General features: G+C 39.9%; 1 protein-coding gene across 1 annotated transcript; it reads right to left on the bottom strand.

Annotated features, from left to right (window-relative positions):
• Positions 1-1,610: 1,610 nt before the first annotated feature.
• LOC127935346 (transcription factor Gibbin-like) lies at positions 1,611-24,496 on the bottom strand. The gene is made up of 5 exons (XM_052533143.1): positions 23,997-24,496; positions 21,535-21,620; positions 7,583-7,617; positions 3,006-7,431; positions 1,611-2,874 (listed from the first exon to the last, which is right to left on the bottom strand). The coding sequence occupies exon 4, from the start codon at positions 7,257-7,259 to the stop codon at positions 3,036-3,038; it is 4,224 nt and encodes a 1,407-aa protein (XP_052389103.1). The 5' UTR covers positions 7,260-7,431; positions 7,583-7,617; positions 21,535-21,620; positions 23,997-24,496; the 3' UTR covers positions 1,611-2,874; positions 3,006-3,035.
• Between the last annotated feature and the right edge of the window lie 1,506 nt (positions 24,497-26,002).

Below are 26,002 nucleotides of genomic sequence, written 5' to 3'. Positions count from 1 at the left end.
ACAACCATCCCCGGTCTCCCCTAATACCCTCATGACGTAGCTCTGCTGGGATTCTGAAGTGTGCAGCCAGTGGTCAATCCCACAGTGGCCAGGAATTTAGTTTATTTAGTTCATCCACAAACAAAAGGTCAATTTGCTGTAAAGCCGGTGTCTCTGTACAACAGAAAACACAAACAAATAAAATCGAACTGCTAGTGTCTTGTGCTTCGCTTTCCCATTGAAAACACGTAGCCTACCTGCTTTTGCGTTTTTCTTATGTGATTTGTTAAAGAACAACTACGTTACATTTGCTGACAACTTAAGCAATGGCGGATTGGATGAACACTTATTATTTTTGAAGATTGATTCTCATTGTTTACACATGGAGTCACTATGTTGTATGCTGTTTTGAAATTTCGTAAATCTTTTTTGTGCCATCTAAAAAATTGTAAAATAACATTAGGCTACAAAAAAAGGGACAATAATTGCGATTAAAAAAACAGTCTGGAAGGCTATAGGGTATAGCACTGGTGCATATTAATTGCATTTAAATGTAAATGTGGGCTATATCTGAAACTGGCAGTGTTTATGACGACGTTGGCTCGATTTGATGTTAGAATGACAAGCATCCAACATTATTTTTTTATTTTATCTTTAAAGTTTTTTGTATTTTCGTAAATGCAAATGGACAATGAAATAATATGACAACCCAATGCATACTGTCAAGTGCTGCAAAGCACATTTTTGTTGCATATATATTATTAAACATATATAACCAAGAAACTGCAGCCAGACAGTGGCAACACAACTATCAAGCTGACTCAACATAGAGAATGTACAGAGAGTGACATTGAACAGAGCCTCTTTCTTTTCTTTTTTTTCCATGCATCAGTGTAGACCTTAATATAATAATAGACAAAAAGCCAAACATTTGTCTTTAGATGTTCAATTCCCTTGGGTCGATCTGTTGCAGATACTGTGTTGTAATTGTCCAATATTTTCACTTTCTCAACACAGTGGGGCAGCAAAAGGATGATAAATTTAAGGTATCGTACACCGCCCCCCCCCCCCCACACACACACACTCCAATGCCACACATTTACAAACAAGCCGATCAATGAAAAAATAGAATGAAAACCTACCACACAAGTAAAAATTCTCATAGCCTTCTTCCTCAATTACTTCCTTTCCATAATTTCCATAAATACAATCCTCTCTCTCTCTCTCTCCCAAATCTCTGCTTGTGTCCTCATTTGATCTCCAGTTAGAATGTCTGATGCCAAAAGCACAATTGTCTCATTCCAAACGCCTGAGTGGTGCTACATGGGTCGGAATGCAAAATAGGCTTTAAAACCACACACACATAAGATAAAAAATGATAAAAAAGAGAGAGCAACCATGATCATGCTCATATCACACACTCATTCATACATCATATGACGAGTAACGTTTTTATCATGAAGTTTAATTGGACTGTTATCTGAATGAGATATGAAAGTTTGTTAAACATTTTAGTGAAAGTGATAATAACTGTAGGTTATTACCTATTGTATTTTTCCTGCTTGGCCACCGTTGGATCTGATTTCATTTTCATTGTATTTCCCCAACCACAGAGTAGAGGCAGGACAAAATTAAACAATGATCAGAACAGAATGTGTATTTAAATATTTCCACCTCAGATACAGTATATGGAACAGACAGATACAATATTTCATCACAAAAAATCACTGTACGACACAGCAGACCACAAGAAATACGAACAGAGGGATGAAAGAAAAAGAGGAGGCGAATATGCATTGTCCACACCCTGAGTTCCAGGCCATCAAATCCAGGGTGAAAAGTGCCCTGCCCTCTTAACATGTTGACAAGGACAGAATCATTCAGGGGCAGTGCATGGGTGTCTGTCCTCCTGTTGTGATAAAAACACACAAATGAGAGTTGGATATTGGGCACAAAGTGACCATGCTGCAGATCCAGAGCGACAGTTGAAGGGATCAAATTTTGACACATTCCTGTGGGACCAGACCAGGCCACTGATAAAAAAAGGTTACTTAAACTGTACTTGCACAAACTCAAGCTGAACAATTTAAAGCCACATAAAATTGGTATTTCCCTCATGTGTCCTTCCAGCAGTTCCAAAACACTGTCATGACATAGCTGCTTTAATGTATGTCTCTTTCAGCAGGACTCTGAGATTCAGTTGTTTTCAAAGCAGTGAGCTCCTCAAGTGATGGAACCATTTGAGTAGCTTATGTACAAATGCTCTTTTTTTAAATGTTGAACTTAAAATTAAGAAGAAGGCAGAGTTTGTGCGGTCAACATTTATAGATGCTGAAGGAGAGAACTGAAATTTAGGATTAAGTAATCTCCCCAGCGACAAAATCAGAGGAGGCTTTGAGACTAAAACAGGGAGCAAGATCAGGATGTAGACAAAAAACCTTTTGTGTGGTCTCTCATATTAGTTTAGTTTTTGGGCATCACTGAAATCCGGGTATGGGCAAATCACATTAGCACAGTTGCACTCTGAAAGGGAGTTCCCTGCATTTCATCAAATTGGTTTCTTCGTGAAACTAGCAGTGTCCATTCTTTCTTTAATAAGTCCCTAGCTCAAGCTGTATAGCAATATTAGTTATTTTGTGCGTGCATTTACAGTTGCAAGTCAGCATATGAAAAGTTTATGCAAGTATGTGAATGTTTTGTGATCACATAGTATGTTTGTGTTCGTGCATGTGTTTCTGTGTGTGTCCATATGGATGGATTTGGATCTTGATTGTCACTGCTGGAGAAGTCTTTATTTAGCCATATCTCTGAAACTCTTCAGTCTCAGTAAGTGTCTTCCAAAGCTTATCTTTAAAAAAAAGATTAAAAATATGAAAAGGGTACTGTCCATTTCATCTGTCAAGAAAAAAAGAATAGTCAAATGAGGGTCAGCATAAGTATCAATACATACTGACAAAAACTTACATTAACACATAAATATAGTTTATGGCAGTCATCTGAACTATGTCCCATAATTAATGTCTTACCTCTTTATAGGGATGCCAAGATAATCCCAACTACAGGCTGGTGACAGTGAAGCCTTCTTCGCTGGGCTGGTCAAGAAGCTGGCAAAGTACCCCTCCCCGGGCTGTTTGGGCTGCATAACGGTGTCCAATGGATGCATAGCTGTCCAAGTTACCATGGTAACCCATCTCTTCGTGCTGTGGGGAAGAGTCCAGAGTTCCACTCACACATGAAGTTGACATGGAAGGACCTCTTTGTAAAGGGGAAGGGTAGGATGAATGGGATGGAACTCTCATCCCAGAGACCATTAATGACATGTCCCGTTTGTGGGAGGGCAAAGAGATTGCTGGTGGTCGCTGTTCCTCATAGTTTTGGGGACTGCTAGCAACATTTCCTCCTTGCCCAAACCAGCAGGGAGAGCCACTGTAACTGGGGGAATCATACTGGGAGAACTGGTCTTTTGGGACCCGATGCGGACTCATGGCAGAACCACACTGTGGTAAGAGGCGAGGGGTTGGCGAGAGGGTTGGGCTAAAAGTCCTGGCAGCAGGTCCATAAGTCTGGGAGGGAGGACCAGGTTTAGGGTACTGCTTTAGGGCATCTGACTGATTTGATAAACTGGGGGATACAGAGGCAGAGTCTGGAGGGTAGACATGAGCAAATCTCTCATCTGAGGAGGGAGTAGAAGTATGGACAGAATATGGAGAGGGGTATTCACAGGACTCTGGGGCATGGCTGAGAGGAGACAGGCTACTACTATCTCCACTGTAGTAGTCCAATGCTTCCTGGTATACACCCCCTGAACCCATCTGTCCTGACCCTGATGGGGCTGAAGGCTTTTGAGATTTGGTTTTTGGTGGTGGTGGACGATCTCTTTGGCAAGGAGAGAATCCTCCCCTGCCTCTGGCTCCTCTTGGCTGTCTACCACCTGTAGCACTACGTTTTGGCCCTCCTCCTTGCATAGGAGGGCTGGCAGGTGATCCTGGGGGAACAGAGCATGCTTCCTTCTCATTGTGTGCCTCAGACTTTTTTCTTCGTCCACGACCTGGTTTTGCACCCCCTTGGAATAGTACATTCTGACTCCAGTTGTAAGAAGGGCCTGCCGAATTTTCATTCCAGTCAAGCATTAGCTTCTCCAGGCTTGAAAGACTAGACTGACCCTCAGGCATAGGAACATCCCTTGGGCGAAATGTTCCCCCCATAACACACATCCCTCCTCCACCAGTGTGAGAGGAATCTGAGGAGGATTCAGAGAGTGTGTCAGGGCAAGGACGCGGTTTGGCTTTTTGCGGTGTGTAGTTTGATATGTCCAGAATGTCTTTGGAGTCTGATCCAGTTCCAGCTACCCCATATTCAGGGTAACCATGAAACTGATGAGTACCATATGCATCACCACCCCAGTTATTTCCCCCTTGTCTGTATCCCCACTGAGCTGTAGAGGTGTACTGTCTGCAACCCTCAGGCGGAGAAGAGGATAAGGAATAGGGGCTAGACTTTGACATTGACATATAACTTCCACTCGGTGAGGTTGGACCAGAGTCCCCTCGCTGTATGGTTGAATGGGGTGGGCATGGATATCCACTATAACTGCGCTTGACAGAACCCTGGTAGTTGGAATAACTCATCTGACACTGTGCATTGGGAACAGAGGGAGTTTTTGTGCCATGTGTAAAGCTACAGTCACTTGGTCTTTGCTGTTGTTGCTGCTGTTGAGGGAGGGGGTAAATGCTTCCTCCTTGAGGAACCCCAGCACTATAACTAGGTGGATATTGAGGAAAACCTCCAGATGGATGTGGAGAGCTGGGTGAACGGGAAAGCAAGAGTGCAGGGGATTTAGGGAAGGATGGGGTAGGAGAAGTCTGTGAAACACTGTATGAATATGAGGGTTTAGTTGTCGAGCTGCCTTGAGTTTGGGGTGAGGGTAATGGCGCCCCTTCCCCATGACAGGCTGCTCCTTTAGGACTTCTTTTAGGAAAGGCAGGAGACCAACGATGGGCTGCACCAGGGCTGCTACCCTCATATCCTGGGGTGAGCTTACGACCTTCCTGGCGCCCAGCAGGGCTGGACATAGAGATATCTAGCAGGTCAGATGAGTCATCAGAATCAAGAAGAGAGCGAAAATAACCTGCAAACATTCCCTGAGACTCTTCTCCACTGCCTACCCCTCTCACACCGGGGCTGTGGTACACCCCCCCCTTACTAGCCTCACTACTTTGAAAACTTCTACGAGGGGAACTAGGGCTCTGATAACTGCTTGTTTTATCAGTAATATCTCTGTCACCTTTCCCTATCCAGCTACTGTTCTCATTTTGCCAATCTTGCTCTTGAGCACCTGGACCATTTTTTAAAGTCCCATTCTTTCGTGATCTGCGTTTTCTAACCTTCTCACCTTGTGCAGAGCCACCTAAAGCTGCCCTACTTATTCCCCCAGCAACACCCTTGCCTCTTTTTCGAGGAGTTCCTGGTTCAGATGCAGGGACCTTCCGTTTCTTGCCAATTGTTTCAAAAAAATCACTGAATGACCTTTTAAAGGAATCAGAGGATCCAGCTGCTCCCCCTCCTCTACTCCCCATACAGCCTGCCCGACCACCTCTCCTGCGGAATCCTGTGAGGCGGTGCAAAAGAGTGGAAAGTGATGGATTTTCTGGTGGTATGTGGAAAGTTTCAGGCTCTGTTGGGGTCCAGCAGCGTGGAGGAGAGCAGCGGCCTGTGCTGGGTGGTTGTCTGTTCAAGAAGGCCAGTTTGGAGAGGACATCTGCATATTCTACTTTAGCATCATTGGTATCATTAACATATGAGGGCTGTGGAGACGGTAGCTTTACTGTTCGCCGCCTCCGAATTTTTTTGGGCTCTGCAGCACTGGCTGCACCCACTCTGGTCTCATGCATGTCAGGTTGTCCTGGTAATGCCTGTTTAGGGGGGCGTCCCCTGCGTCTCTTCAAGATTACAGGAAGCTCTCCTGGTGGAAACATCACCATCACACTCTTTCCATTGTTCTTCATGCGGAGTAGTGCGGTGGGCTCTCTTGAAACATTAGGTCCTGGCTCACCTCCTACAACCCCCTCGGGCCCTTCACCTGTTGTGGCCCCTTCCCCACGGGGTCCAGTACACACAGGCTCCAGGGATGAGATCTTATAGCTTTTCTGTCGTCGGCTCATGTGAACAGGTATTCTGGCTATTTTTACCACAATCTTCCTCACACCTAAATAACGTCCCTGTCGCCTCCCTCTTACTGAGGGGTGAGTAACAATGCCCTCTCCTTCTGATGTTCTCATGCTATGATTTGGTGTAACACCTGCTGGTATAGTTGATGATGATAAAACCTCAAATGATGAACCAGCATCACACACCTCTGGGGGATGCTCTTCCATTGGTCTTATGTCCTCTGTTCTCCAGACTCTATTCTCCTCCTCTTCTTCATCCTTTTGGTCCATTTCTCTTTTGAACATATTTTCCTCAGCAGCTCTACGTAAACGGGATGATTTACGAAGATGGCATGGGAAACGTGGCCGACCAGAGCTCCGCAGGGTATACTTCCTTTCAGCCTCCACAGAGGTCATTACACTGGCTTGGCCTATTATACGAATGTGGTCTAGGTCGCTGGTGTGATCCATTTCTGGCTTACATGTCAAATTGTGTTCTCTCTCCTCCTTGGGTAAAGTGGAGGGGTTGAATTGAGGAGGTGTCAAATTGTTTGGGGTAAGGGTGGTGTGTAACAAAGGGGGTGACAGAACATGTATATTATGTGTGTCAGTCTTGGAAGGTAAAGACAAGTCTTCTGGAATAAGGGAAGGGTCCAGCTCCATAACTGAGGAGCCAGTGTCTGTAGGCGAGCACATGCCTTTCTGTGTGCACTTGTTTGTTAACATGTTTGTGTCCATCCACATATGTGTATCCAATGGAATGTGGGTATGAGGCTGCAGATGTGTGCTTGTGAGTGAGTGTTGTGTTGTGTGCATCTGTGTGTTTTGCTGAATGAGCATTTGTTCTTGTGTGTGTATTTGCTCCACATAATCTGTCTGCCTATGTTTCCTGGCTCTACATCGAAGTTGCTCTTCATGGTTCCGCAGACCATTAGCTAAAGAGGAAGGTGAATAAAAGTGGTAATGTAGTGAGCTGGCTGGATTAGAATCACTGGGTCCTACAGATGTGCCACCAGGCTCTTCATCCCCCTCCCATAAAGAAGGACCCTCATCATCACTGCAGTCCTTGTCAGCCAGTGCCTCACAAGTCAAACGAACACCTCCAGAGCGTAGGCGACCTGACAGACGGCTCATTACCTCCAAAATTGCAGATCAGGATCTTCGTATTTATATATATGTGTCAGTGATGGTTCCGTGTTAGGTTTAACTGTGAGCTGGGTCCAGTTCAGCTTGTAGGTTGTTTCATCTCTTTCCTCTCACTGTTATTCTTGGCCAGAATGAATTGAACCATCAGGCTTTACACAGTCTTGAGGTCCCCAGTTTTCAGGAGTGCAGATAACAGGTTTTCCCAGGGAAAAGGGGACAACACACACACATAAAAAAAATATGTTAATATTTATTTACTGTAGAGGAATGCAAACAAATACTGTACAACATATAACTGCAGTTGTTCTTACCATGTCTGCTGCTATGGCCATGTTTTGTGTTATCCCTGTGGGCGAAAGGACACTTGTCACTATGGCGATACAGTTACAGAACAGTTGTAACCATGGCAATAGAATATGAGTGGAGCGGTAACCATGGTTACATAGTTTTTCTTTCCAGTGCAATAGATTGCAGGCCTCACTATGGCAATACGACATATGTCTCACTGGATAGGCAGTTGTTTTATATGTTTTACATTTGGCAATTTAAAGAATTTTAAGTAAACTTTAGAACAGAAAAATTATGATGTGTGATGTGTCATGAGGCCTCACCATCATTGTTTTTTAAATACATGGATAGTTTCTATATATTTTGATGCAAAGTATCAAAATCATCAAATTAATTTAAAAAATGTCTGCATTTTAACTTGTTGAAAATTTGGGCCAGTAAACAAATATGGAAAAGAGTTCAATTTAAAATGCAATATCTAAATAAAAAAGTAACACTTTCAACAAGTCTATTTTTCAGCTCTCACCTCACAAAAATAAATAAATAAATAAATAAAATAAACACCTATATGGATACATAAAACCCCCAAACATATTGGTGAGCTACACAAAAATATAACCTGGAGAGAAAACGCTAGAATGCAGAGAAGTTGGGGCATGACAGCAGGGGGCAGCAAAGAGACGAGAGGAAGGGGATGTAATGTTCCTAAAGAAAGAGATGGATGGATGAATGAAAGAATATATGAATAAAATAGGGGAATTTAGAGTAAAAAACACATTTTTCATATTGCACCCTGAAAAATAAAGAAAAGTAGATCAGTACATGCAAAATATTTACAATTTACTCACTCCCGTCCCATATTACAACTCTCTATTATTATTTTTATTCTTATGCAAAATAAAATAGAATACTGCATAAACCACAATCAATCAATCAATCAATCATTCAATTACAGCCTACACATGTGTTTTATTCAATGTATTCTGAAGCTATATAATATTTTTGTGTACGCACAAAACATTTCATGCAGAAAACAGAAGCCTTTAGATTTAGACTCAAATTCCTTTTAGAACAACACAGGATCGAAATGAGATCGGGGCAAATAAATGATGACAACATTTTAATTTTAAGTGAACTATTCCTTTAAGAATTGAATTTCATTTGTGATAAACATTGTAGTGACGTAAATAAGTCCAGGAGCTGGACTCTCACACACACATTACAGTTCTATCCATCTCTCAGTCTGCTACACATGGTTTTTATTACTAACTGGCAACGATAGGGAAAGTGCAGAAAGAGAGAGTGAGCGAGGGAACCTGAAACATGTGCTACAGTACATGGTGCCGAACAAGCTGCCACACTTGCATTCTTAAGGACAATGATACAGAGACAAATATGCATAAAACATGCACCCTTGCACATAACTCACACATAGGCATTTTTAAATATTTAGTCTCTACAATCCTTTATTTCACTACAAGCGCTGCTGAAACTTTACATTTGCTGCACATACTTATTTCTCCCACCTAGACGACAAAACAGCATTCCCCTGTATACTTAATATTCTGTGGCACAAACAGAATTTCCACAATCAAGTTTAGATGTTTAGAGCCATGGATAAGCTTCCCACACTACTGTTTTGCCAGTTTGGCCTGATCTTCTTGTGCTTCGATTCTCACAGATTTCAGTACTCACAATTTTCTTTTCTCAGAGGTTTTCAGAGAGATTTAGATCTGAACACATTGCTGGTTGCTTCAGAACAATTATTATTTTTTGTGTGTGATGGAAGGCCCATGGCTTTCACTCAATACCAAGTTTCTGACACTCCTTTCAAAAGTGCTCTCCAAAATGTTTCAGTCTTTTTGCCTGACATCTTGAAAACATGCACGTTCATGGTAACAAGAGCAACAAAACATTCGAAAACATCAATGAAACTCTCCTATGTTTGACTATCCTCCTCTTTGAAAGCTAAATTTTGTTGTCATTCAACATATTGATGTCCTACACCAAAATGGTCTGATCTTGGTCATCAGACGGATTGCTGTTAAGGCATGTTCAGGCATGTTCATATCCTAGAGGGGTCTACTTGGGACTTCAAACTTATTACCCTTTCATTGGGCTGGGAATAGATGGTGAAATCTTGTGTTTGAAGGTCAGCTTGTATCTGAGTGTCAGTTGAAGAAGTTTTTCTACCATTTGAAGTATTCTGTTGTGAGATGTTCCTCTAATGGCCACATCCTGTGATGCTGACTATCGCTCTGTATGCCTTAATCTCCTTGACACCATTTCGAACACTGAAAACAAGAGCACCAAGGTCTTTGAAGATCAACTTGCTGATTGTCATGCCTGGCATCTATTGGCTTGGTATCTAATCAATTTTACATGCTCATCATACTCCACACAAGAACTCATAGCAGGAATCAGACGGCTTGAATTAGCTATTTTATAGTGCATTTTGTATTGCTTTCATACAATCTATCACAAATTCACTTAAACAATTTGTGAATACATTTATTTGATCAAATAACTTCAAGTAACAAGCTAATTACTCAGAACAAAGCTTGTATCTGAGTGTCAGTTGAAGAAGTTTTTCTACCATTTGAAGTATTCTGTTGTGAGATGTTCCTCTAATGGCCACATCCTGTGATGCTGACTATCGCTCTGTATGCCTTAATCTCCTTGACACCATTTCGAACACTGAAAACAAGAGCACCAAGGTCTTTGAAGATCAATTTGCTGATTGTCATGCCTGGCATCTATTGGCTTGGTATCTAATCAATTTTACATGCTCATCATACTCCACACAAGAACTCATAGCAGGAATCAGACGGCTTGAATTAGCTATTTTATAGTGCATTTTGTATTGCTTTCATACAATCTATCACAAATTCACTTAAACAATTTGTGAATACATTTATTTGATCAAATAACTTCAAGTAACAAGCTAATTACTCAGAACATTAATATACACTTAAATAGTATGGTACAGTTTAATCAAGTATTTGTATATTTATGTTTCATGTTTGTTCCCTTGCAAAAATGTCAACAATCTGTTGAAAGATTAAATATATTATTTGAACATATTTACCATAGGCAAGGTGCCATTTCATGATGTTACTGTTAACTGGAAACATGATAAAAACCCATTTTGTCATAATTTACTCACCCTCATATAATCTCAAACCTCTATATCTTTCATTCATTGACTTTCAATATACAGACACAAAAAAAAAATGTTTCAAACACACACATTTTCCAAAACATCTTCTTGTGTTCAAGAAAAAAGCGAATGTCTTGCAGATCTGGAACGACGTCAAATAAATGATGACATGATATTTATTTTGGGGTGAACTATCCCTTTAACTTGTAATGCCAACTACAAGGGTCAAGTCCAGTCCATATAGCGAAGAAGCAGAGAGGAATATCAGATTATCACATTAATAAGCCTGTGTGCTTAAATCTCAGCCAGTCCTGTCCCGTATCTGTCCGAATCTTGAATCAAATGTAGATTATGTTTTCTGATGGTCAACAGCTAGGCGCACACAAACAAATATAGCTTTTAGATCACCCTTAAATTCCATCTCTCTAATTCGTTCACACTTTAAATTTGCTTTCTACCTCCTTCTCTCTCCTTCTCTTTCTCTAATTAATACCACTCATTAATTAAGCATCAGTCTCACAGAAGACAGGAACAAGCACAACTGCAGAACAGTTCTTTAATTACAGTCACGCACACACCAAATCGCTCACACAAAGTCTCTCAGTTATTCACACACATTCCTCCTCCTAAGCGTTTGAGAGAAAGAGATTGAATGTCTGGAGCTTCTCTTACTCTTCTCTCACAGTTCTGGCACCATGACATATTTGCCTGCCAGGACAGACTAGTGAGCTGGATTAAGTCAGTGGAGAGTGTGTGTAAAAGAGAGAGAGTAGACATGAGTGAGGCTAGCATTGGTCTGCTTTGTTTACTAATTAAATGTGGCTTGCACTCTTTCCAAACTAGTGGTGTGTGGCAAATAACTGAAACGAGGACGCAATGACACTTTAGGTTTGAGAAATTGTGATGTTTAGGTAAATGGAACATGAAGCAAATCAGTTTTGTAATATTTTGCTTGTAATTCGTTTTTTTTTATATATATACACAGTTTAGTATTTATTAAATGTTTTAAGGTTACAATTTGTTTTACACAATTACACAACATATCTGTATCATATTGGTTATTGGCATATATTATAGATTTTGTATTTACAATGAATCAATATTGAATAATTAATTGTGCATGCAATTTTTTTTGCTCACTTAAGAGTATTAATTAAAAAACGTTTATAATTTTAATAACACTGTAAGATGTAATCTTTGCCACATCTCAAAATTCAAACACATTTTTCATACCATTTCATAGATTCAATGCCTTAATTCATTTTTAAATGACTGATTTTATTTATTTATTTTTATTAATTAATCATTAAACACATTATCTGGCAGAATTGTAATTTCAACGTAATAATCCCTTTTTTTGGTTTGTTTCTATTACTATTATCATAAGTAAAATTTTAGAATAATCACAATCTTTTAACCCTAATACTCAACAAATCCTCTATTAACAATGAGCTTAAAGGAGACAAAAGAGGCCATGCCTTACTGTAAAACATTATCTGCTGATTCTGCTCTTGGACAGTGCAACTTCAGAAAGGTATGCAGTTTACACAAAATTTGGTCTTAGAATTGTTTTTGCTTTTTTGTACTAGCTATTAATTATATTCTCCCCTTGCCTCCTCTGAGAAAATCCATCCTTTAACCCCTTTCTGTAGTTTCACCTTTTTTGAATACTGTATTTGACTATGCAGCTGTATCTTTTTGTCTCCTTCCGCTTTTATGCTTTTTTGATTCTCCACACACGTTTTGTCTCTTTCTCCATTGATCCAATCCTTTCAACTGCTGGAATCCCCCCACCCCCACCCCATGGGATCCAAACAGCTGGTAACATTTAGCCAATCACAAAGCTGCCTTTAGATTCACTGTCCAATGACAGAAAGAAAGTCTACAATGATGCCCGCACCTGTCAATTGGAAAAATCAGCCATTCTAACAAATACCATAGCACAAAACAAGATTATCAGTTGACTCATCCTGCAACAAGACTGAATGCTCAGAATGGTATTTATTTTAGATCTCATGAAATTTCAAACAATCACAGCCTAATCCATGACAAGAAAGCCATTTACATTAGATATAAAGGGGAAATAACTGAAATGTAAACAATAGAAAATCATATGAATATTACCTATATAGATCCTAAACATAGTGTAAGTGATCTTGTTCTCCTCTGAACTGTATAAAATTGATTATGGCATACAGGTACAACAAAACCTGAAAGATGCAATGATCTGAAGTGCTCCAAAACACTTTAAATCATTGACACATGCTCAAACACACCCATGAATGCACACACATGCAAGGTCTGGTCTGTACCTCACAACCAACTTTTTTTGTGTGCGATGTGCAAGTATGTTTGCACAAGTGTTTGTGCTGAGATATGTGTCTGTTTACACGAGTCCAAAGGAGTGCTTGTGTGAGTGTGTGTGCGTGTGTTTACACAACTGTGTGTCTGTGTGTCAGTGGGTGTGTTAGGGCTCACTCAGTTCAAATGAGAGTGCAGTTGTTGCTAAGATACAGGCAGCAGCCCCGACAGTGTGTGAGGGCGAGTGACAGAGAAAGAAAGAGAGAGAGAGAGAAACAGAGAAAGTTAGAGCAAGACAGGGTGAGAGAGAATGTAGGAGAAAGCTTAGAGGGGGAGGTGGGGGGAGGAAATGAAGAAGAGGGGAATGAGAGAGAGAGAGAGAGAGAGAGAGAGAGTTAGAGAGAGGTAGAAGTGGGTCATAAGATCCACAGAGACACTCCAGTGACACTCTGCAGAAACACAGCTGTCATCACACACACACACACACACACACACAATGGCTCTGTTTCAAAACCTAGTCAGCTGCCTCACTGCCTACATAGTCAGCATCCTAACTGAAACCTCACAAGTCAGGGGTTTACTAACATTTTTTGTGGCACAGACCCCAAAACATGATGATCCCCTTGTGTTCTTAAAATACAGCTATATATTTTAATTATTTATATTTAAAATTATAATGATAATATAGAAACAATGTGACTGACCACATGATTTTTTGCTAACACTTTATTTTAAGGAACATTTCAAATATTTAATTTGCTTATTAACATGCATATTACTTGAAAATTGTCTGTTTATTATTACTTACAAAGCAAATATTAATGCCTTATTTTAGATCCATTAATAACCCATACCTAATACCTAAACTTAGCAACTACCTTACTATTAATAAGCAGCAAATTAGGAGTTTGTTGAGGAAAAACTCTCAGTTAATAGTGAAAATGTGTTCTCTATTCTAAAGGGTTATTGATGTTTGTAGTATTCCTGAGAAATAAGAGCAAATATGTATAGGTGTGAATGACACATAAAGTGTGTGTACAATTAATGCGTTGATGTCTTAAGCTTATGCTAACTTTTCCTAAAATATATTTTGTATATTTTGTATATTTCTTTTCTTTTTTTTTTATAATTTGAAAACCCCTGATTGATTTGCAAAGCTCAATTAGGCAGGAACTCAATGGGCCCTATCTTGCACCCAGCGCAATTGACTTTGTACACCGACGCATGTGTCATTCCTATTTTGCACCCGCGCAAAGCGCGCTTTTCCCTCCACAGACGCACGTCGCTAAACTAGCGAATGAACTTGCGCTCCCTGGGCGGTTCAGCGCAAAAAAGGAGGCGTGTTCCGGCGCAAACAATCCCTGGTGCTATTTTGCTGTTCCATTAAACAATTGCGCCACTGACCAGAAAAAACCTAGTCTAAAGTCAGTGGCGCGTTGCGCGTTGTTCATTATGCTATTTTAAGGGCGCATGCTTGACCATAATGTATAGCGTGCACAACGCGCATACACTTTGCTCATGTAATCTACACAGATGCAACAGTTATTTTTGCAAATCATAAATTGTTACACTAAAATAATATTAACACATGAGATGACGGAAATCATTGTGGTGTGCCACGAAGATGTGAACAAAATAGGCATAGGCCTAAATCTAGCTTACAAATTATTCAGGCTAATTATTCTCCCATCCCCATACAACACAACTTCTCTGTCTTTCACTGCTCTTACAAGAACATCAGTCTTCTCGGCTGTGAACCGCTCCTGGCGTGCGCCTGGTAAATACGCCATAATAATAGCAATCCATAATGGAACTTGCGCACCTGCTTTTAAAGGGAATGTTGGATGACGCTCTGATTGGTTTATTTCACGTTACGCCCAAACCACACCTATGAATAATGAAGCTGCTTCAGACCAACCCACTTTAGATTTGCGCCGGGCGCAAGAGCCATTTATCCCGCCGGGAAAATAGCAACAGCGCCGAGACCCGCCCACAAAGTTACTTGCGCTTCGCGCTTTGACACTTGCGTTTCAGATCGTTAAAATAGGGCCCAATATGTCATATAAACAAGTGTTAAGTTCCTAAAAGTCTTGACTCTCAATTTAATTCAATATAAGTGTATTCAAACAACACAATACTGTACCAACCATAAATATACGATGCCATTCAGAAGTTTGGGGTTGATAAGATATTTTAATGTTTCTGGAAAAGGTGTCTTATTCTCACCAAGACTGCAATAATTTGATATAAAAAAAGGGTAAAATTTCAATATATTTCAGAATGTAATTTATTTCTGTGATGGCAAAGCTGAATTTTCAATTTTCAGTCATTAGTCCAGCCTTTAGTGTCAAATGATCCTTTGGAAATCATTCTAACATGCTGATTTGCTGCTCTAGAAACATTTCTACCTTTTATCAATGTTGATATTATATACTGTATGTCCTCACGGTCACTTTTAATACATTTAATGCATCCTTGCTGAACAGAAGTATCAATTTCTTTTGAAAAATCTTTATTAGTATCTAATGAATTTTATGTACATTTTTCAACAACAACAGTTTTTTACAAGTTTTTTTGGGGGGGAAATTGAGATGCATGTGATGCTGTGTTACAATTCAAATGAACGCAGGTATATCAGGAGGAGCATAATTAAGTGTGCATGAGCTCACTGTCTTTCTTCTGGTTTCCCTCATTTGCTTTCAGTGCCTCCATCATTCCTCAGTCTCAATCTCAAACTCGTTTCTTCTTTGTTCTCATCTGCATTCTTAATATCTCCTGCATCTCTTCCTCTTCCCTCTATAACCTCTCATTCCCTCCTCCTCTCCTCTCTCTACCTTTCTCACTCGCTCCCTCTTTCTCTTTCACTTTCTATTACTTGAACACTCTCTCTCGTCCTCAGCTGCAGGAAATTCCTTATAATCTTCATCACCAGAGACTGCATTCAACACTCAGCCCAGCCAAACACACACACACACACCACATGCATGCACATATCTTCTACTTGTTGTCTTTTCTTTTTACTTTTTGCTTTCCTTATTTTTTGTGCTTGTCTACTAGCTTATTTTAAGAGGAGAAGAGACTACACCATCCTGACCTCCCGCCCCTCCACTTGGTCATATGACCACTGCAACAGCTGGGAACAGCTATCCAACAGCAGTTTTAAGTGAGAAGCAGAGACAGAGCGTTTGGTACACATACTAGGGATGTGTATTGTGGTCATTTAATCTAGTTGAGTACTAAACAGCTAAATCAAAAGAGATTTCAGGTACAAGAAATTAAACGAGGGCATACCTGTTCTGTGTACACCTGATTAAACCACGCATGGCATACCTTAATTTTAGCACAAGTCATTCGCACTTCACATTTGAATGAAATGCTCAAGAAAACAGAACTGTTAAGCTGAGTAAAGATATTAGAGTAGAGACAACACAATTCAAAAACACTCACTATCATCCTTATTTAAAAAAAGAACAGGAATGGACATTTTAACTTAAATGTGCAAGGTTTTCTGTGTCAGACACTTTCAGTTATATTTGTTTTCAGTTACTTTGTTATTCTTGTATTTACCAACATGGTGCTGGGGGAGACATTATTCATTCATTTTAGACATTATTGTGAACTATAATATTAAAAAAAATGTTTTAGAGAGCCCTTTAAAAAGAATTGGGCAACAGTTAAACATCTAATACAAAAAAAATATATATTAATGATTTATATGGTGTTTAACAAAATTCTGTTTATTTCTGTTTCTGTTTATTTATTTAAATTCTGGCTAATTCTGTATGGCAGCCAGTGGAGAAATATGCATTTAATAACCTGATGGTGTAGTTACAACATCTACCAGCAGGGGCTAAGCAGCAAAACCTTGACCTCTTCTAATCCCCAACACATACCTGTGTCTCTGTCTACTCACTCCATCCACACCTCTCTCTCTCTCTCTCTCTCTCACTCTCTTTCTAATTCATAATCCAACTCATATTTATCTGCTTCTCATGTTGTGTTTATCCATGCCATCAATCAATCAGCTCATACTAAGGCTGCGTTCCAGGCAGGTTATTAAGTCCGTAAGTCACGAATTCAAACCACGACTCATTCCAGGCAAGTCACGCCAAACTCCCTGAGCGCAAGGAATTGTGGTAGCTAGATTAATAATTTGATTGCAATGTTATATTGTCATAAAGTCTATTTCTCACCGTGCACTTGCACTAAACTTGCATAAACACCGCATCCGTAAGGGCTGCCATTGTTGTTTTGTGTGCTATGTGACGTCAGAGCGCAGAACTGGGAGTACATCGATCTAGTACAAGTTCACGGGTGGGAAGTCACAGGTTTGACTGCCGTTCCAGTGCACTTTCACAGGTAGAAGTTTGGAAAAACACGGGTTACGGGTTGCCTGGAATGTGGCATTACACCATCATTTCAGCCAGTGTGTCTCTCTGCACACAAACCTGGCTGCTTTAGCGTATCTCTCTAACCCAGCTCCTCCTATCCCTCTCTGGATTGTGTCTAATGCACAGCCGTTCTCTCACCCGCCGGCACTTGAGAACACACACACACACACACCCTACACATACAGATTTATGGGCGTACGGCACACACATCCCGCAGACACGGACGCACACACACACACACACTCACACATATTGAGTTAGACCTTGAGGCCAGTGTTTTGTAGAGGGGCCTCTCCACTGCGGCCCTGACTTCCTGACTTCTCCCCCCCCCCCAGCACCCCTGTTCCACTGTTGCCGTGGGAGACGCTGCTGCAGAGCCCGTTGCCAAGGAGAAGGGCTGCTGGCTGGCTGTTTAAACAACAATGGCCGCCTTGTGCACATTTCAACTCTAGACACTGACAGCATGTTAAGACCTGCTTCAAAAACACACATATGTGCTCTCTCGTCCTATCCGTCTGTGCCTCGCACACAAGTATGCACATATGCAGATATTCCCTTGACTTTTTCATGTGTTCTCTCACTCTCACTCACAGTCTCTCTCTCTCACAGGGGCTTTATTCAAAAGCATCTGTTTCTTTTTAGCCTGCACAGCTCATTCTCTCTCTCGCTCGCTCACTCGCTATCCCTGTCTCTCATTCCCTGTTTCCATGGTCTAAATCTCTCCTTCTTATTCAGGATGGGAGTTTGTAGTGCACTCATCCATCTTTCTGCTGTACACTCCCTCTATCATCATATCCAGAAAATTCCACTCCCTCCTACTCTCTCTCTCTCTCTCTCTCTCTCTCTCCTCCCTTATCGGCCTTCAGTACCTCTGCTCTTCCCCCACTCTCTTACTTTCTTCAGTTTCTTTATATCTGTCTCCCTCTCTCTTGCTCGCTCTTTCTCCTTCCTCCCTTATCTCCCCATAGTACCCCTCCTCTTCCCCACCATCTCTCACTTTCTGCCGTCTCTCTCTCTCTCTCTCTCTCACTCACTCTCTCTGCACTGTGTAATCTCACTCACTCTCTCCTCTGTCTCTAGCAGAGGAAGTGTGTGTTCCCCAGGGGGAGCTGGGCTCATTAACTTCCAGCAGACAGAGAGAGAGAGAAAGAGAGAGAGTGAGGGGGAGAGAGAGTGCAAGAGAGAGATAGAACAGGAAAAGGAGAAACAGGGGGAGGGTGAGAGAGTCTGTGACAGAGTCTGAAGGTGAGGAAAAGACAGGAGATTGAGAGATAGGAAAAAGAAAGATAGATTAGAAAGAAAGAGACAGGACAGCTAGAGAGATAGACATCTGATCAATCACCCGGGACTGCATCATATCCTGTTTTAATGATCTTTAAGTCACATAATTTCATACATTGTATTAATATTCACTTTTTTTTTGCAAATTAGTTTTTTTTTGTCTCAGCTATCTATCTATCTATCTATCTATCTATCTATCTTCAGTATGCATAATTCAGGGTCAGCAAATTTAGTCTCTAGCTTTACAAGTATCCTGGGGAGCAAACAGGTGTTCGAAGCTTACAACCTGACACAACAACACCCACAGTCAAGTGTAAGAAAGTAGAGGTCACTGATGTAAATTTAGCACTGGGACAAATTTTAATCATGACTTGTGAAAAAATAAACCATGCCTTAAAATCATGAGAATGATTCTGCAAAGTACTGTAAAGGGGGAACTGATTCGACAGAATTGATGATCTGTGTACTCATGAGCAGGTGGAGGACAGTTTTCTGCATGATACTGAAGCCTGTAGAGATTAATTTGATTCCCAAGAATGTTCTTTGCTCTTAAAATTGTAGCATACAGTCATGACCAAAAGTTTTGTCAGTGACATAAATTTTGTGTTTTGCAAAGTTTGCTGCTTCAGTATTTGTAGATTATTTTTCCACATTTCTATAGTATACTAAAAAACAATAATAAGCATATTATACGTTTTAAAAGCTTTTATTGGCAAAAAAAAATTATTGAGTCAATATTTACAGTGTTGACCCTTGTTCTTCATAATCTCTGCAGTTCACTTTGGCATGCTGGACATTAGCTTCTGGGCCAAATCCTGATGGTCCATTCTTGCCTTATTAGATCTCGGTTTAGATTAGATCACAATTTGTGGGCTTCTGCTGGCATTTTAAGAATTGACCACAGGTTCTCTATGGGACTGAGATCCAAAAATTCAATCTAATGATCTTCGAGCCACTTCTTTATCACTCTTGTTTTGTGACATGGTACTACATTATGTTGTAAAATGCACGGATCATCACTAAATTGCTCATGGATTGTTGGAAGAAGTCACTCTTGCAGGACGTTTTGATACTATTCTTTATTCATGGCAGTGTTTTTTCTTGAATTATGAGAGAACTCACTCCCTTGGTCGAAAAGAAACCCCACACATGGATGGTCACAGGATGCTTCACTGTTGGCACGTTACGGGACTCATGGTATCGTTCACCTTTTCTTCTTCAAACAACAGATTTTCCAGATGTCCCAAACAATCAGAAGGGAGCTTCAGCAGATAAAATGACTTTGCACCAGTTTTCTGCCGGCCAATCCTTGTACTTTCTGCAGAGTTTCAATCTGTCCCTGATGTTTTTCTTGGAGAGAACTTGCTTCTTTGCTGCCCTTCTTGACACCAGGCAGTTGTCCAAAAGTCTTGGCCTCACTGTGCGTGCAGATGCTCTCACACCAACCTGCTGCCACTCCTGAGCAAGCTCTGCACTGGTGGAGACACGATTCTTTGGAAGTAACCATTGCTTACAAGAACACAATGATCGGAAGTGCTTCTTCCCTCCTTTTATAGCAATCAGTCTGCTCTTACAATCTATTTAGTATGATAGTGATTTCACATGACTAGTTCACACTTTCACATGTCCTGCTGATATATTTTAATTTTTGTTTTGTTTTTTGTGAAAAGTAAATTGTTTTGCCCAATGAAGCTTTTAGCAATTATTTAAATGTATCTGATCACTCTACACAATAATCTAGAAACAAAATGAATGACAACCACAACAGGTTCAGCAGCAAACTTGGCAAAACACTAAATTTATGTCACTACCAAAACTTTAGGCCATGACTGTACTGCACATTTAGAACTTTGCGGCTGTTTTTTCTTTGTACCATTGAGGTGAATTCATTATATTTATAATAACTGAATTGATCATAATATATAATGCATTAATGGTAAAAACGTGTTATAAATATAGAACGTTGATGATACATTTTAACCCATTAATGACATGGAATTTATCATGAATGACTTGCAATTTAACAAGCAAGTTTATAACCAACTTGATGATATTATAAAATATTTATTACATTTGAAAAAATCTAAGTGAAATTAAAAGCACAGCTACCAAAAATTATCTAACTCACAAAAAATGTATCCTAACTACACTGATATTCATAACCTGCACATAGTAGGCTATACATTTGCAGGACAATATTGCAGACACATTACAAAACAGATCATGTTCACTCATGCTCATGTAGAAGTGCACTCTTTATGAAGAATAATTTTAAATAATTTAAATTTGGTAAAATATATTTTATACTCCATTTGGAATATGATCTGTTCTCCTAAAGTTTTAGTCTGAATGACAACTGAAAGATTTGGCTTCCGTGACGCAAGACTTATCACCATATTTCGGATAGCACTGAAGTAACTGGTTTTGTTAAAAAAGACTTCCTCTGCTTTCATCATTATTATACTTTTTTACTTAATATATACAGTTTCACTAAAATTTAGCTGAATGGATTCAAAATTCCAAAAACTATTGTGAAACTGAATGTGTGATTGGCAAAATTTGGAATAATTTTTTTTTTAGTCTATTCCTTTGTCTTAAAATCATGCCAAATGGACACAAAGGATGAAAAGACAAAGTTTAAAAAGACCCTAAAGAAAAAAAAAACATGATTGGCTCAGGTCTCGAACATGCCTTATTCACTTTTCTTAATGAAAGCACATGAACAGGAACAAAAAGCTGTGTTAAATCAGTGCTTCAATGACATAATTGAAAACAATGAGCATGTTTGAACAGGCTGTCCTGTGTGACCTAAATGATGTATGCAATGAAAACCCACACTTACCTTAGACATTGATTCTCTCAATCATTTCTTATCTCACTCTCAAACTGCATGTTTCCATGGCAATCTTTAGCCAGGCAGTTTGTTACCTGAAAGAGAGAAAGGAAGAGCGGGGTGGGGGGAGTTGGGGGTATGAGAGAGAATAGTATGCAACATACTTTATCACCTGATCTGTACAAATAAAGTATATGGCAACAATATTATGAATGTAAAACTGCTTGAGTTTATTTATTTTTCAGTTTTACTAACATCTCAATAACAATCCAGTTAGTGGTATTATAAAATTCACTGCAGCATGAACGCTTTTAATGGATTAAAAATCGGAAAATGTAAAGATGCAAAAAGAATCACTTAATTCCTATGAATGGTATGAGCTTTAATCGTGTGTGTGATGTGCTATCTGAGTATCTCACAGCATGGACGAGCTGTTGTTTATGTGATGTATATGTGTTGCTCTGGCTACTGCTGCTTCTCTTCTATTCCCTTCCCTTGTTTTTTCTCCCCTCCCTTTCCTTCTCGCTCTTTAATAATTGAGCTGGTTCTGTCTCTTGTTAGTGTTGGCTCATTACTGAGAGACCCAGAAACCAGCCAGGTATCCAGAACCCCTAGCTACTCGCTCTCACCTTCTCTCGCACTGACTCCATCATCATCCTCGCTCACAAGTTCTCAGTGTCTAGTGTCTCTCTCTCACACACACACAAACGGATGCAGATAAACTTAGCAGCCTGCAACCGAATGCCTCCCCCTTCCTCCCTAGACTGAGGAACTGAGGTCAGAGGTGAAAATGAAAATAAAAAAACCTCCAGCAAGCAGGGGAATGGAAAAAGTAGATGGAAAAGAGTGAAGCTGTTTTTGCGCTAATTATGTGCAGTGTGCAATATACTAAGTTTGGCCAAGGTCAGCTTGAGCCATTGCTGTCTCTCAGCTCTGCCAATCAGAGAAGTCCAGCTGTTGCGGGAAACCAAGCTTCCTTTACAGAATAAAGGTTGCCATGGAGACCAGAGCTTTAAGACTAGCCACTCTCTGACAGGTGGACAAAGTAGGCTAACACATGCACAAAGTCCCCCCCGACTCCCTATTCAACCAAATGTTTCACTTTAGACACAATACTCGTTAAAACACATTTACTAACTCATACAGCCAATGTGTCCTGTAGAACTATACACTTTACATATAATTTCAATGCTAATGTAGCATCCTCGCGCGTGAGTTTACTTGGTTATCTGTCAGTCTCCATGACAACACACCATATAGCTACAGAAACGATGTAGTAATATATTTCCTCGTCTTTCGAAATATCAGCGTTTCCTTGTTTGGGAAGCAACGTGCGTTTTGTTAATTTCCAAGCGTGCGGCGTTAATGATCGCGCCTGTCACAACATAAACATCTTCGCGTCACCGTCGCGCGCACAGCAGGAACCGAGAGATTTGCGCCAACGCGCCACTGCATTGCTCATCATTGCCCACTGTCAAACAGAAGAAAACAATAAAAAAAAATTAAATCCTTAAGAGGCATGTCATGACAATGCTGTATAAAATAGATAAAAAAAAATAAATAAATAAAAAAATAAAAAAAAAATAAAAAAAAAAAAAATATATATATATATATATATATATATATATATATATATATATATATATATATATATATATTAAAATCGTGACTATTAACATGACTGTTTTTTTTCTATTTCATTACGAAAAAAATATATATTTATTTTCGTTTTTTTTTTTTTTTGTATTGTTGCTTTGGCATTGTATTTAAAACAATCATGCCAATAAAGTAATTTGAAATTAAAAATCTGACAGACAGAGGCTGAAGAATTAGCCAGACTAATCAAAAGTGCAGTCACTGGCGAGCTCCGGGCAGGCGCGTGAGGCTGCTGTCGTCTCCCCGTAATAATGATAATCACCCAACGCATCACAGACGTTCATACATGCCGTCAGTCAACAGCCACTGATGATCACTTATCAGTATTCCAGAGTCAATGGGTACTACATTCATGTTTGCACTGTGTTACAGCGACAACATCCACGTCTTACAGTATATGCATGTCAAACGGTCAAATTTTCGTTCACGTAGGATATACGAACGAAAATTATTTTGTCTTATTTATAAAGTCTTATATTAAAACGTATTGCACACACGTTTTTATTCAACAAAATAATGTGTGTCTGTGATGTTTAATAATTACAATCTACAGCTAGTAATATATCTGATGTAGCGCGGAATGTAGGTGAGCGTAATCTATGTACATTTTAGTATGTGTGTTTGTGTGTGTGTGTGTGTGTGCGCGCGCGCTCTCTGGTGTGTGATTGCGAGTGACCTATCGCGAGCTCAATGAATGGCAGCGATGAGGTTAATAAAAATTCCTTCAATAGAAAACACAAACCCTCGTGAAATGCAGCGCGGCGCAGGGGAAGACTATGTAAATTTTGGCTGTGAAGCCAGACGCGCGCACTCACCGGGAGGCTCCGAGCTCCGCTGCTGCAGCTGTTGGTGCTGCGCTCCTCACGCGCTCATCAGGCTTCTCGCGACTGGATCACAGAACGCTCGGTGACATGCAACATCCTAAAAGCAGAGGTGTCTGTGTGAGAAAAAAAAAAAAAAAAAAAAACTATGTATGATTGTCGGAGGTTTCGGTCATCTCGATCCTCTTCTGATGCGACGCCAAACAGCCTGTTCAGCATCTGGTTTAAAAAAAAGAAAGAAAAAGAAAACAGAAAAAAACGCACAAAAAATATTTGCAGAAAAGGGCAAACTCGCGTGTTGTTGTCACCACCTCGGATGAAAAAAATGTAAATTGTAGAAACAGAGTACCGCAGTTTGTCACAGGAGCGCCCCGGGAGTGCAGCGAGCGCGAGAAATTGGAATGAGCGCCGTTCTGCGCCGTTTCTCGCCCTCTGCAAACCAACTCAGAGGAATCTAGTCAGAGAGGGCTGTAGACGTGCCTTGTCGACGGGGGCATCCGGGCCTCCGTAGATTCTTGTGTCTAGATTTTTTTTCCTCCTTTTGAGGACTCTGGGTACTGAAGTTCTGCTTATCGTGACTTCATTCATTCTCTATTCTCCCTCTCTCTCACTGTGTGCGTATGTGGTTGCATCAAATATACAATAGCCAGACAGTGCTACGAGGCTCTGGAGAAATGCCATTAAATCTGCATTCGTGACACAAATTATTTTCATATTGCACATACACAAGTGATCTTGTTCAGATTAGAGAGGATGTTTCCTCAAAATGAGAGATGCCAGTAGACTAGCACCCATCCGCTTCGAATGCTTAATTCACTCAGAAAATAAAATTTGTCAGGAATTACTGCCCTTCATGTCAATCTACACATGCATGACTATGAACACAAAATTTATATTTTAAAGAAAGTTGGTAATCTATTTTGGGCTTACATTGTATTGCCACAAAAATAATAATTTCTGAATGTTCAAAATGAGAAAAGAAAGTGTATAGTCAAATTTGCATGTTTAGATAAACTATCCCTTTAAGAAAGTATATATGAACTCATTCATTCACTCACTCAGAAAGCCCATGATGGTAAGTATAAAGGAATGGAGATACTCTCCCATGACTGTGAATATGTAGTCATCTACCCATAGAGCCTTAAAAACTTTTTAAAGGAATAGCACATCCAAAAATGAATCACATTAACCTCATGTTGTTTCAAACCTGTATGACGTTCTTTCTTCCATGGAACACAAAAGAAGGCAAAAGGACAGACTCAGTCATTCATTCATTTTCATTGTAAAGGTACAATAAATGAAGAGTGACTGAGGCTGTCAGTCACTAACATTATGCCAAACATGTTCTATTGTGTCCCATGGAATAAAGAATGTCATACAGGATAGGCACAACATGAGGTGATTCAATTTTGGGTGGTCTATCTCTTTAAAAAACTGAATGATGTCCTATAATGATGGAATACAATTTATAACGTCCTTGATTTGAACTGTGGGCCATGAATAATATAATAGCTGAATCTATTGTCAAAGAGCACAGTCCAAGTGTCTCTGCTCTGCCCTCCAGTAATCAAATTTTCTTCAAAAATACTTTCATGGCCAAAGCTCTTTCAGCCTTCCCTTCACCATTAAAGAAAACTGGTTTTGGAGAATTGTATATATTCTTTGGCTGTCCTAATACAGAATGCACTAACGTCACACTGTGACTAATTGCAGGTTTATTTGATTGCATTGATGTATTCATTTGAGCTTTTCCTACAGCACCCGGTGGGCCCACAGAGGACTCCGCTGTTTTGATTATAGCATTATATAGGCTCACACACAATGATAGTATTTTGATACAGGTTAGGGAAAATGAGCTTCATATGTTGGAAGAATATTACATTTGGTACCTCACTATAAAACGGGGTTAGATGTTTGAAAGTGTCTCTGTGCAAATGAAATTTAATAAAAATAAAGAGACAGAATTAAATTACTTTGGGACGGAGTGTTAACTTAATAGA

Source organism: Carassius gibelio, chromosome A19 (genome assembly GCF_023724105.1).
Source record: "Carassius gibelio isolate Cgi1373 ecotype wild population from Czech Republic chromosome A19, carGib1.2-hapl.c, whole genome shotgun sequence".
NCBI classification, from domain to species: Eukaryota; Metazoa; Chordata; class Actinopteri; order Cypriniformes; family Cyprinidae; genus Carassius; species Carassius gibelio.
The sequence above is the reverse complement of the archived record's forward strand: the minus strand, read 5'-3'. Positions and strand labels throughout refer to the sequence as shown.

What these genes read in the sequence shown, in the direction of transcription:
- LOC127935346 (XM_052533143.1), bottom strand. Translation starts at nt 7,259, where the DNA reads ATGAGCCGTCTGTCAGGTCGCCTACGCTCTGGAGGTGTTCGTTTGACT.